Consider the following 21,206-nt stretch of genomic DNA (forward strand, 5'->3'; position numbering starts at 1 on the left):
TGAAACTGAGACTAGCATCAGACCTCGTATTGGCCACAACGGAAACTAGGACATAGTGGCAGCTAGATGGCAATGAAACGTAGAAGACAGCGGTGTATAACCTGCAGAACCCTATTAAAAGAAAGACATTATGGGGCACCTGGGTGGCTCAGACGGCTGAGCGTCCGACTTCACCTCAGGTCATGGTCTCGCAGTTCGTGAGTTTGAGCCCCGCGTCGGGCTCTGTGCTGACAGCTCAGAGCCTAGAGCCTGGAGCCTGCTTTGGATTCTGTATCTCTCTCTCTCTCTCTCTCTCTCTCTCTCTCTCTCTCTCTCTCTCTCCCCCCGCCCCGTCCCCTGCTCATGTTCTGACTCTCTCTGTCTCTCAAAAATAAATAAATGTTAAATAAGTAAGTAAGTAAATAAATAAATAAATAAAAATAATTAAAAGGAAAAGATTAAAGAATGCTGTTACTTGGGTGCCTGGGTGACTCAGTCTCTTAAGCATCCAGCTCTTGGTTTCAGTTCAGGTCATAATCTCCTGTTCGTGGCATCCAGCCCTATATCGGGCTCTGTGCTGTCGGCATGGAGCCTGCCTGGGATTCTGTCTCTCCCTCTCTCTCTGCCCCTCCAACACTCACATGTGTGCAGGCACATGCTGTCTCTCAAAGTAAATCAGTAAACTTAGAAAAAGAATGCTGTTATTATCCAAAGAATCCATCATCACAATTGCAATAGAAAGATCATTTTAAAAATACAAGTATTTAAAGGGTATATATCCTTATATCCTTTTTATTTTTTTAATGTTTGTTTGTTTATTTATTTATTTTGAGAGAGACAGACAGACAGAGAGAAAGCCAGGGAATAACAAACAGGTCCCATGCTGTCAGTGCAGGGTCTGATACGGGGCCCGAACTCACGAACTGTGAGATCATAACCTGAGCCAGAATCCAGAGGATGCTCAAGTGACTGAGCCACACAATCTCCCCCTTATATACTTTTTAGAAGGAAATTTCTCAATTTCCTGCTGCAGCCAAGTGAAAAATAAATTATAATAAAGATTTCTAAATGAGGAAATAAATACAAAAAAATTGATGACCAGTAACCTCTGTGAGAGTTTTTTTTTTTGTTGTTGTTAAATTTAATAGAACAACAAAGCTTCAGTGTAATTTGAGTGATCACATGACCTCATCAACGAGATAAGTTATACTAGAATGGGAAAACAAGAGTAGTTAGGAAGTAAAATTATGAATTATTGATTTTTGAAGGATTTTATCTTGGCTTGAAAGACTGAGGAGTTGCTGAGGGAATCATACTGGCGGGGAGAGCAATGTTCTTATTTAATTTGGATATAAAACCACAGAAATAGTGGGGTGAAAGACTGTTAAAAATCAGAACCTAAGCACTAGTAAAATGGAAATGCAGAGTGTAACAGTCACTGCTGTGCCCCAGCATTTGGCTGCATCCTAAATAGGATATAAATTACTAGAAATAAAAAGAGAATGTGATAAAACCACAGCTACAATTGGTAGCTTCCATATACCTCTTTCAGAATTTGTTGGTTCAAGATGACTAAACCGAACAAACAAAAAAAGAAAACAAAACAAAATCAAGAGTAGAGATTTGTTTAAAACTAACAAGTTAAGCTTAATCCACATTTTATACAAGATGAAAATGTATGTTCTTCTTTTATATCATAGGGATATTAAAAAAGGTCATATATCCACAAAGAAATTCAAAAAAGGACAAAAAGAGAGATTTTAAGTCACCTTTTCCTATCATAATCTAATAATCCAGAAATGTGGAAAATAATAGAATAAACTTTGATTCCTCTTCTAAAGCTGTTACAAAGGATGCATCAGATCAGTATACATTGCTTAGAAAAATGTCCCTGATGATGGACTGCTCTATTTAAAAACCATGTATACGGGCACCTGGTGTTCCGTGGGTGAAGCACCTGACTTCAGCTCAGGTCATAATCTCATGGTTTGTGAGTTCAAGATTGGGCTCTCTGCTGTCAGCCCAGAGCCTGCTACGGCTTCTCTCTCTCTCTCTCTCTCTCTCTCTCTCTCTCTGCTCCTCTCCTGCCCACACTCTCCCTGTCTCTCAAAAGTAAATAAACATTAGAAAATAAAAAAAAAACATGTACAGAATGAGGTAATATTTTAAAAAATGGGAATATATATATATAATTTATGGTTAAGAATCACGGAATATAGTATGAAAAGATACTATTAAACTGTAAACATTTCTTATTTCAGAAGGAATAGACTGGCAGAAGGAAGAAATGGAGAGTACTATACTTCATACTGAACTCTTAAACTATTATTGTGTTACATTTAAAATAACCATAGAAGCAAAAAGACACAGTTTGCAATGGTAAATAAGATCTTTATGTAAGCTGTTTATGAGTAGTCACAGCTCCTTCCAAGTGACTTTACCAAACAGGCTGTTTTCCACTTCAACCAAAGCTGTAGGAAAACATGTACTATTTTCTTAATTTTAATTCCAACAGGAAAGCATATACTATTTTTCAAGGGTTTCTTTTTTTTAGGTTTATTTTTGAGAGAGAGAAAGAGAGAGAGAGCGAGCACAGGAATGGGCAGAGAGAGGGAGAGAGGGAGAATCTCATGCAGGCTCTGCACCATCAGCACAGAGCTCAATGGGGGACTCAAACCCACAAACCACGAGATTATGACCTGAGCCAAAACCAAGAGTCAGAGGACCAATAAAATGAGCCGCCGAGACGGTCCAGAAAGCATATACTATTAATTGACTCTGAACGTTATGGAAACAGACCAAGACAAATGCTTAAGAAAGCAAGATGAATGTATTTTCAAAGAAATTTACATTATCATTGGAAACAACACTGATGGCCCTCACTGTGCAATTACTTGACAAAAGAGTCCTGAAAGTGAATGGGGCTGGTTTCTCACATGAAGAAAAGGGAATTATTTTTTGGTGTGTGAGATTCCTGACAATGAGTAAGGAACGTTAAGGGCAAATGCTAAACTGTGCTCTTAAATTAAGGGCATCCACTGTTAGATCTATTTTGGCTGAACTGAAGAGTTCAATTTTAAACAATGAGTTAAAATAAAAGTAACTAGTGAGAAAAATTCCCGAGCCAAAGCAGTTATTTAGCTAAGTTTACAACAATGAATAAGATGGCAGATTTTTGTTTTGCAATTTAAAAGTGGCTTCTTCGATGGTTCTTCTGCATTCTAAATTACTTTTGTTAAGCTCAGGAGATTCCTATTTCTTTGGCCCGACATATGAGGCTATCTTTATCTAAATGAGCTTAATTTAGAGAGATACTAATAACCTTGAGATATAACACTAGTATTTACAAAATTATATGACCTAATTCCAAATACCATGAGTTTGGTAACTATGCCACAGTCTATTCTCCTTTTAAATACTCACAATTATTTTATATGGCTGTAATAAAAGGCATAAAGTTACAAAAGACAACTTTGGAACTTGACTGAAAGATGGAGAGTCAACTATAAAAATGATCGTGATGAGCTTAGCAGGCACTTTTATCAAAGGCAAAATGTATATTTTACTAAGGAAACTTTTGTATGCAAACATTTATAAGTATATACACATGAATTGATGTGTAGATACTTAAACAGAGTTCTATGTATATGTGCACACACATGGCATACACAGATGAAATATATTCAGGTAGTTGGATATTTAGATAGATAGATCAGCTGGCAGCAGTGTTTTGTGATTTAGGAAGCCATATGCCATTATGTGCTAAACACTTTCACATTTAGTAGATAAAAGATTCATGATTCTTTAACCTAATTTTACTGGGAGCATAAACTGCTGAAATAATTAAATGATCACACTAAGTATAAACCAAATCAAATAAATAATAATAAACACAGATAATCTCTCTTCCTCTCCCTTTTCAGGTCATGCTGTGCTAAAGAGTTTCTCAAGGCCATGTGCCCATATGTCCTTACATATAGGTGCTTCCTTGCTTCACATCCAGGCTGCAGCTATTATTTCATATTTCTATCATTTATTCTTTTCCCTTTCCCTTTTGGTCTCTACTGGTAGCAGAACAAGATAATTATGTTTATTAGAATTGTTTTGGTAATCAAAATAAGTTTTTAAAAAATCTTCAAAAAAGGACGTGAATACTTCTCTCGTAAAGAAACTTAAGTAAGCTTTGGACTTCATGAACTTTACCGAATCAACTTAGGGATGCCAGAGGCCTTTTGTTCTATTCCTTTCCTGATTCTTGGCTGTGTTCCACGTAATTCATAACGATGTCCTTCTGACCTGTGAATGAATGAGTTGCTGTGTGTATATAGAAACTATTATGCTTAATGTTATTTTTCTAAAAGAATATACTTTGCCAAGTTATAAATAACTTTCTAAAATATGATAATCACCGAACAAAACCATTTTCTTCCTCACCAAAGATTATGCTCAATTCTTTCAGAGGGTTTTGTGAGTTTAATGACACCTTGGGCTTAATGTGCTCCACTTTACAATCAAGATAGTTTTTTTCTGAAACAGCTTGTTCTCTGTCAATGTTCCAGAAAATAATTACCATTGTATTTTCCCAAGGCAAGAATTCCAATATAAAATTGAACTGTTCTGCCTAGCGCATCTTCAAGTTTTAACTCTAAGAAACTATACCAAATTCACATGATCACTTTTAAATTAGTTTTAGATCATATGTTTTAAAAAGATAATTAACTGAGCTCTTAACAGGGCTCCTATTTCTTAAAACTCTGTGTAAAAGAATGTACAAAATGAAGTGTTTCATCAAATTAAAAACAAACCATATTAATTTTTCACTCCTCACAAGTTTTCAGAATGCTGATTTGCTGACTGTATCCCAACTTTTTAAAATATAAACATTAACTAAAATGATGAATGTAAAAGCAATGTGTAAATCAAAAAGTATTTGTTATAGCCATTGATTTGAAAATGAAGAATATAGGAAAACACGCATATCAATGTAAGTGCAGGACACTTTCCCAATTTGGAAACTTCATGTTTTCAATTTTCAATTTTGATAAAGCACAAAAAAAGGTAACACTTCTGTGTTAAAGCAACTAACTCATTTTATTTTTTTGGATTCCAAACAGGACAACTAAATGATGCTATTATTGAGTCTGTATATCTCTAAAACAAGCAAAAGAAGAATTTAAATCCAAAGGATAAAAATATTTACAAACGAGCAAATGCTGTTCTGGTACATTTATTTTATGTCAAGTGTAATATATTCATAATAGACAGATGTTGTGATACCCTAATTCCATCCTTTTCCCATATTTGTTCTTATTTGTTTTTCACATGTGACAAAAGAAATTTCAGAAACTCATTCTGGGGGATAATGCTTGTTAAGAGAGTATTTATTGCCTGGAAGGCCATAAAAATGAAAGGTAATCATGAATCTTAGAGCTTTCCTTTCTCATTCTTGAAATTTCAAGCAACCAACGTAGATACTTGGCAGGAATGGTACCCCTTCATGTGAATAAGTTTCTCCAAATGGACGGTTCCTAGACTGTATTTCAGAGGTCAATAAAATACTACCCAAAATGTCAGGAAACCTCACAAACTTCCAGACTTTATTTAGTTTCTAGTAAAGGACATTGTAATGACATTTAAAAAAAGACAAAAAATAAAGATGAAAGAAAGGCTATTTTAGTGCTTCCTCCAACCCACCAACAACTGTAGACAGCCAAACTTTCCCAAACAAAGGACAATTCTTGTATAAATTTAGCTCTATGAAAAGCTCAACACATCTGCTCTTATTCTTTCGCCTTTCCTAAGGACCAGTGAAAACTTTCAGATAATGGTACACTGGCACTGGGGCACCAATGTTCTAAGAATACAGGGCAAATAACTGAACTGTAGGAAATTCTACAGGAAGATCCATTCTTCCATTTATTCAACACATTTTTCTGGAATGCGTACCTATCTAAGAGGCTGTGGTAGAATCTATTTATATTAAAAATACTAGTTAACGAAATAGACGAGGTCTCTGCCCTCATGGATCCTACATTCCAACAGTAGAAGACAAATTACAAATAAACAAATAAACATCACATTTCCAGATCACGCTAAGTGCTATAAGGAAAACAATCTGGCCAGTGGTGCACGATGGAGGAGGTGAAGATGATGTTGCGGACTATATTGGACAGGATGTTAAAGGATATATTTGCTTTACATCCTGCAAGATGAGCGGACATCAGGAGGCAAAGATCCAGAAAGTACCAAGAAAAGGAGACCACAGTTGCAAAGACTATGAAATGGAAGACATTTTTGCCAGTTTGAAGAAGAGGAGGCCATTGTGGCAGTACATTAAAGAGGTTGTTTTTCACTAGGGAAGCTAATATAGCAAAGACTCTAGATGTCTCAAAGTAGTTTCCCATGTAGGAAATACTCATGTGTATCATCTATCTATTAGGTCAAGAAGCTAGAGTGTTCATGATATTAATCTATTGCTTCATGTGTGTCTGTGGCTAGGTACTAATCACAGTACAGGATCTGAATTTTGTAGAGATGAAAAGGTAGTTATAAACATTATAGATTACTGTATTTGTTAAACAACACATTTATTTATAACTTGCCACCCACACATTCCTAACTATTATGAAAAACTATTTGCATAGATCTACTGGAAATTCTCCCAATTGACTTCTCTTGGACATCAAAGGATGGATTTCTCTGGGATTTCTTATGCATTGCTATTTAGCTAAACAGCTAAGAATGCCTTTAAGTTATGAAGTAATGTAAACATTTTAAATCTGTACAGATATGAACTCCTGGTTTTCATTTTATCCACACACCTTTAATCCAAGGATTACTCACCGCTAAATAAATATAGCTTTCCTCTCCTTTACATGAATTAAAATAGCAATTTAAGTTTTTAAAATTCACTCATGATTGTAGCATATGGTGTTAAATCTGAGAATGCAATCCACCTGGACTTTCAATTAATTCTTTACTAGACAGCTGCCTATTACTTATTGAGTACGACACTCAGAAGATTAAACAAATAAAAGGGGAAATTTTAAGCAATTTTTAAAAGAAAATTATGTTGCATAATGAAGTCTCTGTGATTAAACACATTTGTATTGTTTAAAATAAAATGACATTTGAATTACAATTTAAGATTTCAAAGCCATTGGCTCTTGAAAGAGGGCAGAAGAAATATCAGATCATTTGGCAAACTTGAAGACATTGTATCTGTTTATTTGATGAAAATCAAACTTGGGAAAGCTATGCACTTGAATTAATTTTATTCATCTGTTCTAAGAATATGTTCCATACAATGAGAGTCTTAAGTAATCACTGAAGAATCAGAATGATTCACAGATGGTGTAAGTGATTTAATTATTTTTAACCAGTTGTTCCGGGCATGCTCAGAAGGATATTGCCAACCCCACTGCAGAAGCCATCTGAGCTCCCTTCCAGCTGGTGTTCCATATTTTGAAAGCAAATTTAGATTGGAGAAAATTACACTTTTTATTGTTATGTTGCAAACGGAGGTCAAATTGCTGTGTATAAATTCTCCTACTTTTTTTTCCTCTTCATTGTATGAGTTATATTTATCAAATATCACGTCTTTTGTATGATTGCCATGGATTCGCCAATGTTATTTTATGTTTTGTGTTGTCTGGCACATAGGAGGCACTAGATAAATGTTTATTAAATGAAAGAGATGCCAATTCACTGTGTCCAAAATAAAACTTGAGTTTTCTTCACAGACTCCCAGTAAGTGTATGGAATTCTGATTTCACTGCACCCTTATAATTATTAGGAGGTTCTCATTAAAAACAAATAAAAAAGGAAAGAAACCAATATAAGGAAACAATACCTCTCTGTCCAAGAGACAATACAAACCTCTCTGTTAACATAATTTAAACTATACCCTGAGGTTGGAATCCTTGCCCTTAATTTTATGGGAACTCAGGCAAGTTGCTTAACAAATTTTGGTCTGTTTAGGTTGTTTTTAAGGATTAGAGATACTCTGAAAAATCTAGTGTGGTGTACCTATAGGATGCGAGATAACTGTGTTATCTCTCAAAAAGATAACTGATATTCACACTTATTTTCCATTAGACCAACAAAAGATAAATTTTGCTTAATGTCCTTATTCACAATGAGAAATAGTAAATGGTTATAAAACAGTTCTACCAAATGTAATCATTTTTCAACTATTGTCATTCCAAGGAAGAGAATATTTATTTTAGTGAAACAAGTTACTCTGATGCCATAAATGAGTTATATTTATCCTAAATTTACTGCTAAAATCAGAGAATAACACTGTGTATATCAATAATGCATCAGATTCGATTTTGTGTTTATATCTAATATTTATGAAAAATATATTATTAATACATTTACCATCAATATTTCCTGAATATTGTGATAAATATCCACTTGATCGCTAAATTTGATACACTATATTACTGTAAGAAAGGCAACTTTGTTTATTTACATATTTGACACCAAAATAAATTGTGACTGTAGTTGTTTAACTTTAATTCAAAAGATGAACATACAGAATTACGTACCTAATATGTCCATAACCTAGCTATAAAAAACTGCGTATGAGTAAAAGCACATTTATGTTAGTATTTCTAACTTATTGTGCTATTTAGACCCAGTCATTTAAGGTAATGTTTCTGAGGTAACATGTTATACGAACCTTATTTATACAATGGTGACTTTATTTAAACTCAGAAAAATATTAAATGGAAATGACATCTTACCTTATATACAGTAAGCGCTGTGAAATGGAAAGTTTCAGGAAAACCAAAGTCCTGTGTTACTAAAGAAATTTTGGGCAATTCAATTAATGTTCTTAAGCCCCAGTATCCAGTTTAGACTATTCATTTATTTCAATAGTTTCTGTATTTATTTTTTCTCTCTGCACGTCAGAAACTTTATACTGTATTTTTTTGTGATAATGGTTACTTTAAAATTATGAACGTGCACAAAAAACTTTTGTCTAGGCTCTGAGCATTAAGAAGATCTTAGAATGATTTTACTCATTCATTCATTCCAGAAATATATATCATGCACCTATTACTTGCTAATCATTGTTTTTTGTTCTGAGGATAAAGCAGTGGGAAAAAAGAAAATTCCTACATTTTTGGAGCTTCCACTCTAGGGAGAAAGATAATAAGATGAAGAAAGGAAATACGTAAATGTTTCCCGGTAGTGCGTTTTATGTACAAAAATAAATAGGGAAGGGTTTGAGCAAGCGTATGTGTTTCACTGAGGACAACACTTTCAAGTAAAAACTTGAAGGCAAAGGTGGAGAGGTCTGCAAAGATATCTGGGGAATGAGTATTCTAGGTGTGAGGGATGCAATGCAAAGGGGGCATGCCAGACACGTTCCAGCAAGAGCGAAAAAGCCAATGTAGGCAGAACAGAGTGAACGGGAGATAAAAAGTGTCACGAGGTAAGACCTGAGAGGTAATAAGGAGCAAGGTCATATATCCCTCGAAATCAATGTAAGGATTTTGGATTTCACTTGAAAAGAGATGGGAATCCACTGGAACATTCTGAGCATATACGCGCACCAGATCTTTTTAAACGACGTGTGTGTTGAGTGCGTTGAGAGTAAGTAAAGGAAAACAAAGCTAGATATTTACTTGAAACTTTGAAATGACTGTGTCGCCACTATAGCTCAGGGGAGAACAGTCTGGTTATAAAAATGTGGTGGGTTGTGAGGTTATAGTTGACATTAATGTGTTTGAGACTGGATGAAAACAGCAAAGCAGGAAATATCAATAGAAAAGGGAAAATGTCCAAGGACTGAGCACTGAGGCATTTCAACTGTAGAGAAGGAGGTACCACCCACAGAGGCTAACAAAGAACATCTAGAAAAGTAGGAGGTGAACAAGGGGAAGAACTCCAAGCAATCTCCCTCTCTACTTTAATGTCACTGATGTCCAGTGTTCATTCTGAGTTTTGATACATTATCCGACAATTTTAAGTATAGTAAATGTTTCTTTAGTTTCTCCGTTTGTTTAGTCTTTTTTTTGCTCATCATTCTTTGCATCTCAAATCTTCCATCTGATATCATTTACCTTCGGATTAAAAAACAGCCCTGAGGAGCAACAAACATGCCATGGATTATTATCTAGGCTTCACAAATGTTTGCAGAACTTATATTTACTAACACAGAAAAAGATGATATAATGTTTAGTGAAAGTTTGGGATATAAAATTATTTTAACCCAACTTCAAAGTATTTTGATTGATAATTGAATAATGGTGATCCTGGCTAATTCTAAAACAAAACAAAACAAAACAAAACAAAACAAAACAAAACAAAACAAAACAAAACCCAACAACCCTGAGGACCCCACAGTGAGAATGGCCTACTGGTAAACTTGCTCAATTTTTGGCTGGAACGATCTTTATTTCACTATTATTTAAACAGGGTGGAGGTTTCTAAAAGTATACAATTCTAGATTCATAGATGGTTTTTCTTTCATTATTTTTGAAGACATTATCCTACCACCTTCTGGCATTTTCATTGCTTGAAAATCTGCTGTCATTTATATATGTCATTACTTTCTAGGTAATCTGTCACAGCTGTGTTGAAAATTCTCTTTATTTCTAGAACTTATAAGGTTTACTATGAGGATAGATGGGTGTATTCTTTTTTATTTTTCCTCCTTGAGGTTTGCTTGATTTCCAACCTGATCGTGAAGACTTTCAATAATTTTGGATATTCATAAGCAATTGTCGCTTCACATATTGGCTTTTATCCATTCTCTCCATTCTTGCCAGGTATATTTGACTTTCTTACCCCCTTTCTTGTAATTCTTTTTCATGTTTCTCTATTTTGACCTCTATGCATTTGAGGGCATTTATTTGATCTATCTTCCAATTTTCTAATTCCCTGTTCTATTTCATCTAATTCTTGTCAACTGCATTATTAAGCTATTATATTGTTCCTTTGCTGGAAGCTCTATTCCATTCCTTTCAAAACTTCCTGATCATTATTTATTACTGTCTCTTGCCCCTAATTCCTACTTTTGACGCAAACTATTACTATTTTAAAAATATTTAACACGTTTATTTTGCATTCTGTATCTCATTAATTCATTATCTTTGCCTTTGGGAGTTGTATTTTGCTGTTTGTTTCCTTGTGTGAAGTTGGCTCTTCGTTTTTCAGGATACCTAGCAGTGTGGACTCTAGACACCAACCTTTGCGCATACGATCTTTCAAGCCAGTGACCATAATAAAAAATATTTTGGAACTCCTTCAACATTTTTGGTGGTTCATTATTTCCCTTAATTCTGTTAGAAAACAAGTTACTAAATTTATCCTGAGGCTCAAATATCTAGTCTACATTGCATGGATGAGAGATGCAGAATATAATCCTACGTCTCTTTGCCCCAAGTATAAACATTACAACAAAATAACAGTTCTCCTAACATAGGTAGAACCTATTTTATAAATAGTGGCCTTGTCTTGGGGTGCCTGAGCAGCTCAGTTGGTTTTGAGTCCGACTCCGGCTCAAGTCATGATCTCGCAGTTCATGAGTTTGAGCCCTGCCCCACATCAGACTATGTGCTGACAGCTCAGAGCCCGGAGCCTGCTTCGGATTGTGTGTCTCCCTCTCTCTCTTTTCCTTTCCCTTTTGCGCGCTCTCTCTCTCTCTGATTAAAAGAAAATAGTGGCCTTGTCTTGATTTTGCAATGTTAATCCAATAGAAATTTGGAGATTTTTAAAATTATCAGAACCTTCAATTAAATAAGTCACTTGTGTTGACATACATATGCGTTCTGTTCTTTTCAAGGTATTTACATATTCTCTATGCTTTGACACACCTATTTTAATTCATCTTGGTGGGGACACCAATGTATTTATTCAGTTTGTGGGCTCATGTGTTTCCTAAGTTCTGTGAAATTTTTGGTTGTTGTCCCTTAAATATCGTCTCTCCTGTATCCTTTTGGTCCTCTCCTTTTGCAATTAGTCATAAAGCTTCTAATTCTGTTCTCAGTTTGGCTTATTTTCCATATTTTTTATCTTTACACGGTATGTTCTGATCGCTGTACCATAATGACTTTCTAATTTTCTCTTCATATTTGTTGAATTATGTGTTGAACACATATAATTAGTTTTTTATTTCAATGACTAATTTTTGGTTTCTACAAGTTTTAGTTGATGTGTGACCATCATAGATACCTGTGTATTTTTCTGTGGTACAATGGTTTTATAAATTATGGTTATTTTATTCCTTGCTTACTTCAACATATTTACTTTAGAATATGTGATGGTTTTCTATTAAGTTCATGAAGTACTAAATCTCTTGACCATGATGTTAGATGACCGTAAGTGACCATGCATTTATTTCTTCATATGGGTTATAATATTTTGCTGTGAACGAATATTCAGTCTTTGTGTGTCTGTGGGACTCTGAAAAGAATGATTTACCGCATGATTCTGTGACAAGACTCTGCAGATTTCACGAATATTGGGACCAATTTTGTGCAAGTTTCTCAGTTTAGGAATATAGAGGCTTATAGTTAGTATATAAATTCAGACCTCCCACACTCAGTTTTAATTATCAAAGATCTTTCTTCTCTAGCCAGAATCCTTGGCAGATTAATTGGCTTGTGGATAGGATTTATCTATTTCCCCTCTACATGTCGAATAAAGACCTTGAAGTTTCTATGTTTAGACAGGGTTTTCATCTACATCTCTATACTAGATGTTGCATAAGGACGTGTGCAAAAGGTCTTTGAAACTTTCTCCTAACCAGTGGACCCACAATCCAGATTCACCATCATATGAGATAATGTGCTTATTTATGGCAAAGTGAGGGAAGAAGTTTCCATTTGATATTTTGAGCTCAGCTATGTCTTTAAAACGTTTTAAAAATTATATTTTATTCAGAATTTCCTTACATTTGAAAAGAGGGGTCAAGGAGTTAGTCAGTCTGGCATCTTCCTGGAAGGTGATTCTAGCTAAACATATTCTATTTACCAAACAATGATTAAATTGATTCTCTTCCTTAACTGGAGACTAGAAAAAATTACTACAGAAATGGCAGTAACTATTATGATCACAATCTAGGAGACAAAGAATCTTGACTTATTTGATTTCTTTCTGAACTCTTGCGATATGTTACCACAGAACTGAAGCTGAGAGGGAGAAACTTTATAAGCAGCTACCTCCTGGTTCATTTCCCTTAGCAACAATGATTAGGTTTTTATATTCACAAGTCTGTTTACTAAAGAACATTCTGTCTCTAAGAAAATCATTTATGTTCCCAAATTCTCCAAGGATGTTGCATTAGCAGCTGACAATCTTTGTTGTTATTTCAAGGCAAAGAAAAAAAATATCTATGTGGCAATTATGCAAAGAGGATGTTTCCTCCTTAGTCTAAAAATTAATTGGTTGTCATTATGTGATAGGAGCAAATATACCAAAAAATGAGTAATGGAATATCAAATCTAGGTTCAGACGTTATTTTACATGCAGTGATGACAGCTCTGTGGTTACTTTCCTCGTGAAGCAATGTTTTATTTTAAGAAAATCCAAAGTAACAAAATCATGCTAGTACAGTGAAGCTTTTCCCAATTTTTTTTTTTTTTTCCTGAAGAACACTAGTCCTTCACAACCACTCGCGCAGGAATCCTATCATAAAACCGAAATGAAATTTCCCCTTTTGTACTGCAACTATCCAGATGTGAAAGTCTGCAGAATCTATTCCCCTTGTAGAAATTCATAATCACATTTGCATATCAAAAGCCCTGCCAAGTTCTGGAGTAAGGGAACTTTGCTTAATTCAGTGTTTCTCAAACTTATTGAGACGCTAGATATTTTTCTTTGTTTTGGATGACTTCCACCATATTTCAGGAAGCACTGAGTTCAAGTGTGGTACCTTCTACTTTTTACACACGTCCTTCGATAAATGTAATTAACTTCATTTACATTTTTTGACTGTAAAATGACAATGAAAATAATACTCAAGAGGCGTTATTCATGGAAACAGACTAGATATATGTGAAAGCTGTTTATAAAGGTAAAGTTCGATTCAACTTCAAACAATTTTTAAGTTAGCGGAGGAATGCTCACATTAGGAAAGTGCTGTCGTCTTACAAAATTATCACATATGGACTAATTTATATATTTCTTTGGCACTTAAAGTAAATCTACTAAAAATTAATTTTCTATCAATTCTTCAAGAACTTGTATATTTTAGAAATGTGTACTTCTAACGTTATTAACATATCTTATTGCAATTTACTCTGATAAACTAAAAGCTATCCTTCACAATACAGTAATTCCCTTTTCTTCTAGAGAATCCCAATAGAAATGAATACTTATACAAAGTATTAAAATATCTTTAAAATACCCAAAAAAAACCCTATTAAGTATTACCTGTCCAGATTATACATCAACACTCTAAGACATGCTTATTTGTCACTAAATGGAAGGATGTCTACGCTACAGCACCCTCATAAGAGTCTAGGTGAAAAATAGCCCATGAAGAAACAATGCATATATAAAGGCCCTGAAATGGAAACGGTGTCGGTGGGTTTAAGTATTGAGAGAAATGTTGTGCCTCTGTGACAGAAAAATGGCAAAAAGGGAGATAAAGTTGGAATATTAGGGTAGGCAGGAATCAAATCGTATAGGATTTGAGCTCACAGGATTGCACTGAAAGGGTAATGAGCAGCAGGGGCTTGATAGAATCTCACTCATGCTTTAGGAGCAGTCTGGCTTCACCAGAAAGATCATAGTGGAGGTGGGGAAAGGCTGGAAGCAAAGATTAGAGGCTGCTGAAGTAACTCAGATGAGAGATGATTATGCTGTAGACTAGGGTTTCCACAATGCAGATACTAAGGAGTGGTCTGATTAAAGCTGTATTGTGTGGGAAGAACCAAGAGAATTTGAAATGAATTACATGGGTAATACATGAGAAAAGACCAATTGTGCATAATGTCTGGGTTTTTGACGGAAGTGACAGGGTAATTTACCAGGGAGCTTGGTAGGAGCCAAATTACATGGAGGACACAACCAGTTAATTCTTCACTCGGTTATGTTTGACATTATCTGTTAGGCACCCAAAAGAAGAAGGTGAATAAAGAGTTCTTAGATATAAAATGTTGATGATCAGCATTATTTACTTGTTATTTGAAGCCACAGGATACTCAGGGCAAGTGGAATTGTTGTATTTAAGAAAAGGAACATTCATTTCCCAACTTTTGCTCAGATGTGTGCATTATTTTTGCTCCCATTCCTATGACAGGTCGTGTATATACACCTATTCCAAAGGTTTACTATGTTTTTTGTTTCTGTTTTGTTTCTGTTTTTGCTTCCTAGAAACATGATAATTGACAGTAATTCACACGGAAAACATTAGGCACAAACCTTATACTTGTTGTGACCTTCCAGAATGAGCCTTTTGTTTATTGTATTCTCCTGTAAATTGAGTTCAATCACTTCTACATTCTCCTAGCACTCCATGTTTTCCTTTCCTTTGCTTGCTACAATTTTAGTGGCTGAGTACAAGATTTAATGAAAAAAAAAATCCTTCTTTATATATAGTATTCTATACAGCTTTATATAGCTTGCTCCTTCTATCTGGCTTCATGCTCCTTTTTTATACTAGAACATTTAGTAATTCAGCAAGAATATATAGGTAATAGATTCTCACAGTTTTTGTTGATCTGAAAATACTTGTATGTCTGAAAATATTTTGTCTTCACTCTTGAGTCACAGTTTACAGGACATGAAGATATTAGTCTATTGTCTTTTAATATCTATTGTTGATGAAAAGTCTACGGTCAATTTTGTCACCCCGTAGGTATTCTTTCTTTGGTCCTCAGTAGCTTTTATAATACCTTCCTCATCAATGATGTTCTGAGTTTCATTCACACCTAGTTAGGTGTGACTTGTTCGTACATACTCCAGACTGGCTGACCTTTATTCAACCTGAGGACCCAAGTAAAGTGAGATTTATTCAATTTGGTTAAATGTCAGTCATTTATATAAAATATTCTCTATTTCCCAGGCTCTCTACTTTTTCAGGCTGGAAATCTTTTCGGGCATATATTTGAGTTTTTTTATTCCATTCTCTGCATCTACCAGTATTTTCCGCAAAGCAAAATTATCCTCAGCATCGCTCAATTAATGCATTCATTTTTCTTCTCTAATGAATCCACTATTTAAAAAGTTCTATGCGTTATTATTTTAGTAATTATATTTTAATCTCTGGACCTGTTATTATTTCCAATCTTCCTTTTCCCTATGCAAAATGGTTTGCGTTTATTGTAGGAATTCCATTCCATTCTTTTTAAAAATATTTTTGAACATTAAAAAAATACAACACTTTAAAAAGTTTAAACACTTATGTTTAAAAATTTTTTGAGAGAGAGAGAGAGAGAGCACACAAGTGGGGGAGAAGGGCATAGGGAAAGAGAGAGAGAGAAGCTTAAACAGGTTCCATGCTCAGCACAGAGTCCAACGGAGGGCTCCATCCCACGATCCTGGGATCATGACCTGAGCTGAAATCAAGAGTCAGATGCTTAACCAATTGAACTACCTCGGCACTCCATAAACACTTATTTTAATGTCCTTTCCTGATTGTTCTCTTATGTCTAATGTCCTCAGATGTGCATTCTTTTATTTTTTGGCATCTGTTAATATAATTTATGAAAAGAATTTTTTCTTAACCATTATAATTTTAGTCTGTGACCTAATTTTGCTTAGGAGTTCCACACCAGCCCTGGATTGTGGTGGTACTTTGTGCAATTTTTTGGCTGCATGATCTTGATCTCTGGGAGATTAACTTTCAAATGCTACAATTATGCTTAATAAAAATTACACATAAGTTTCCATTAAGAAATTTTCAAAGCCTTCGGTTTTTTTCTTACCTCTTTCTCTACCTTTCTGTAGGAGACAGGAATTTAGACAGGGTACTATGGACGTGTTTATGGGGAATTATGCCTTCATGGGGTACAATCACCAGCTTTGCATGAAATTTCCTGCAAATACTTTGTGACTCTACATAAAACTACCTGTTCAAGGATTATGGAATCTACTCTGTAACCGACATTGAACAAAATATATCTATCTGTTCCTAATAACATTATAAATCTCTCTCTATATTATATATATATATATATATATTAAATATATTAATATATATATTAAAAAAAATTAAAAATCATGTCCCTCTTCCAGTATCAACAGAAAGAAGAAGAAAGAAAATTTTAAGCCACTGAGCCCTTATAATACAGCAGGTGTTTTACAAATACCGCCATATTTCATTATCACAAAAGTCCATATTCCCAAGGCACAGATGAGAGAAATCAGGCTGAGAGATATTTACCCATGAGCATACAGTTAGCAGACAGAGTAACTGGGATACATATTCTGGGCGGTTCACCCCAGAAAGTGGCCTTTTTACTAGACCACACAGGTGTTACGAAACATCCTACGGAGAAATTCCTTATGTTCAGTTTACAATCATCGCTTGGTCTTCAATGAGCAGCCAGGTCTCAAGACAACAGGAAGCATATTAGAAATGTCTTCTATTCCTAACTAGGACTGGGGCTTCAACCTCCTGAATACTCGGATTCTTCCCAATCTGTTTTCCCTTCTCTACGGTCTCTCGGATTGTCCTGAGGACCATCATCTGGTGACCCTTGGTACTCTGCTTTGGTCTACATGCCTGTCTGGCCCAGGGCTGCCTGATGGTTCCCTCAAAGTTCTAGGCCTTGCCTGAGCTTTATTATGACCATATGTAGCTCTGACATGGACATATTTCCTGATATGCACAAAGTGTGCACTGCTTAGTCCATTTTTGAGCCTTTATCTCTGAAATAAGGAAAATAAACTTCACATTTTAAACAGAGCTCTCAACTGTTAGGCACTTTATAGTACCACCTGCAATCTTGAATTGCTACTCCTAAGATATGAAAGACTAACTGAAAATCACTGCATCAAACAAAGTCTAGAATTTACATCTAGAGAGAACAGAAAGAGACATTGAGGAGAATGAAAGATGAGAGCAAGAGAAAAAGAACCAGGGAGCAGTAAAGAAAGAATACTGAAGTTATGACTACCTGTGCAGGATCGGGGCCACTGTAGGATTATTCCAAACATAACTCCTGGTTAAGCTGTTCACTCGTGGCTAATCTCAAATGGCCTCAGTGTATGAAAATTGGGTAAGATGACTCTAACCAAGTTGCAGACATGTGAAATCAGTTTTTCGATATATATGAGTGATCAGTGGAATAAAAAGATACATCTTGGATCTCTCCCTCTCTGTCACCTTTTAGTCCTAATTAAAATTCAAAGCCAAATATAACTGTAGTATTAAATTGATTAGTCTTCATACGTATTGTTATTGCTTCTGTGATCACAGAAAACCAGAGTTCACGTAAAAATATTTTCCCGTCCCAGGCACCTTGTGAATTTTGGATCTCTCAGATATAAAATCAAGAAGAAAGTTTAAGAGGAAATGTATCATAGCATTTTAGTATGATTTTTAAAACGTTATGCTGGTTCAAAAAAATCCTTACTTGATTTTACCAACCACCATCACGCTTTACAAATACGTGTTAAGAGTCCTTTTATGTATGAAGGCATAATGACATTTTCAGTGGGTGGTTTGTGGAGATTTTTGATCTTGTGTCTATTTAACTATAAAATGTTAATAACTTACCTGGACCCGGTTCTAAAAAAATTAATCCTGCATATCTGATTTGTCAAGATATGGGAAAATTGGAATGGAGAAATTAGTTAGTAGTCAGATAAATCAAAGCAAGAGACTTGTCCCTGAATGATCTATTAAATTGAGAGAAAATATTTTACTTGAATTTTCTTTATGGTTGCCTTAATCTTTCAATTCATTTTGTATCCATACACACAGGCTTTCTGCTAGTGCAAGCTTCAGTGATTTATGACGTATTATGTTCATAACACCTAACAGGAAGGATAATAGGCTGAAATGTGCAATCAGCTGGAATTGGACTTCAAGTGTAATACAGTCGCAATATATTATATTACTTATTCCAATTTCTCAGAATATTCAGTGGCTATTAAATCTTAGCGTACTGGGTTTCATCAAAGGCAGTGTATTCATGGATTTTTCTAATGTGTAAATACAATCAACAATAATATGCAGTGTATTTTCCCTTGGTTAAGAAGCAGCATTAACAAAATTGTACACTTATAAAATAAAGTTACATCATCTAAGGCATATTTTTTAAATATGCCAAATTAAATGGAATCAACCCATAAGAAATTCCCAAAAAAGTCTCATCTGAAGGTTGAAACCAGCGAAACTGTCATTTACATAGGTCAAAAACGGAATATCTGTGGGTTTCATGTGCTTCAACCCAACCGAATAATAAATCCTTATTTCCCAGACTTTGACACACTTGTCTTGTGAGGAGCATTATTTTTGCAAAATTACATAGCAGTAACCATTCCTCTTCACGTTATGGTATCTCAGAATCGGAACAAAAATATTTTTTGAAAAATTCTATGGTTTATACCTTATTACCAAAAAAAGAACTATGAAGACCAAGCTTACGATTATGAATTGCCTTTTTAAAAATAAAATCACAAACTTTCCATTCAGTTGTTTCAAAGAACAGTTGCTCCTTTTCCCTTTGGCTTGTAATATTTCAGTAGTCACAATATTTGATATTATCCAATCTGCTGTCAGTTATAAGCCACCTTATTAGGCAGCCAAGTCTAAAAAGCCTTTTAACCCATTAAGTAGCTAGGGCAGATACAAGGACTAAACTACTATTCTTGAAGTCAATGACATAAGATTCTTATGCAAGTTGATATAAGAAGATGGTTCACAAAAGATTTATTGTTTACTATGTATACATTAAGAAAGTAAAATTAGCATGGGATGGTCTCAGGAAAGCAATACATATTTTTGGATCAGACACTGAAATAAAGTAAATGTATGATCAATTGACAAATTCACATTGCCAATGTTATGAAAAAAATGATGTGGCAAAACAAATTAAGATGTAGTTTTCATTTTTGATAAAGGGGCGGTTTCCTCCGTGCTGTTAATTTCTTGTCTTTTTAATCTGAAAACTTAACTGCTAGTTGTTGCCGAAGCCCCAAGCGAGGGCAAGCTACTCACTTGCAGAATGCATATTAGAAGCCTGAAATTGCACCCAGGTTGTCTTTTCCTGTTAGTTGGCCTCTGTTATTAGAGTAGTAGTTGCAAACACATACGTGGGTTTGCCAGTAACAACTCACAATTTGTGCAAAGTTGAGTCTTCGAAACTGAGCAAATTTGCTCTCAATTTCCCGCCAGCGCTTGCTGAGCTGGATCTGGGTTGGCTCCACTGCCATTGCGGCCCCATCGTCAGACAAGCCCTCAGCTTGCCTACGCACTGCATTCAGCTCCTCTTTCTTCTTCTGCAATTCACGATCAATTTCCTATTGAGCAAAACCAATACAGGGCCCAGGGCAGTTAGCTAACCACATCAACCAACCTGCAAGCAGCACATACTTCTCTCAGAAATCTCCTAGGCTGTTGTCATTTTATTGTCATTTCCCGTAATTTACAAATATGGAAGCCATCACTGTCATCTTCACCCAAGAATCCAAATGGTATTTCAGTTATCCTTTGAATGCTCAGTTTCAGATATGCTCCCTAAGAAAATATTTAAATTGATCTAACATTTTTCTTTCTTCTCAATTCCTCTAGTGTTTTGGGGGTTGACCCAAACTGAAGTGACTACTCATTACTGATTAGGGACCATCCACATAGAATATAATTTAGAGGGTGAGTGGCTATTTATTTTCTTTTTTAAAAGTTTTGAGAAACTCAACAGAGAATGAAGCAAAATAAAAAGTGTAAAATAATAACAGGAAAAAAAAAACATCTTCAGACAATATGCAAATAAATCTATAGAGATATGACACTGATGTGTGAAGATGCTCTGATGAAATGAATGTGCTAACATGAGAAAGAAGCCGTCCATATACCGATAAGTCATTTGTTCATCTGGAACAAAGATACACAGAGTCAATTACAATTTTACCAGGAAACATACGACATTTCTTAACTCATTTTACATTGTCTCAAAATAAAACATTTTATTCATTCAACAATAGGTCAATTGGAAAACACTTAATACAGTACATTTACTAAAACAACACACAATACGAGGAAATGCAGCAAATCAGAGAGCACGCTAAAAGAGGAAACAGCAACAATTTCAAATATC

The 21,206-nt window shown here is 34.9% G+C and overlaps 1 protein-coding gene across 11 annotated transcripts in view; it reads right to left on the reverse strand.

The window, feature by feature from the left end:
- Nucleotides 1–21,206, reverse strand: part of DMD (dystrophin) — a 2,127,700-nt gene that overhangs the window by 1,167,576 nt on the left and 938,918 nt on the right. For all 11 annotated transcript variants that reach the window (XM_045472664.1, XM_045472669.1, XM_045472671.1 and 8 more), the window contains one exon: nt 20,230–20,412. In XM_045472664.1, the coding sequence (XP_045328620.1) occupies nt 20,230–20,412 (183 nt within the window). The remainder of the gene's footprint in view (nt 1–20,229; nt 20,413–21,206) is intronic.

This window comes from Leopardus geoffroyi, chromosome X (genome assembly GCF_018350155.1).
Source record: "Leopardus geoffroyi isolate Oge1 chromosome X, O.geoffroyi_Oge1_pat1.0, whole genome shotgun sequence".
Taxonomy (NCBI): Eukaryota; Metazoa; Chordata; class Mammalia; order Carnivora; family Felidae; genus Leopardus; species Leopardus geoffroyi.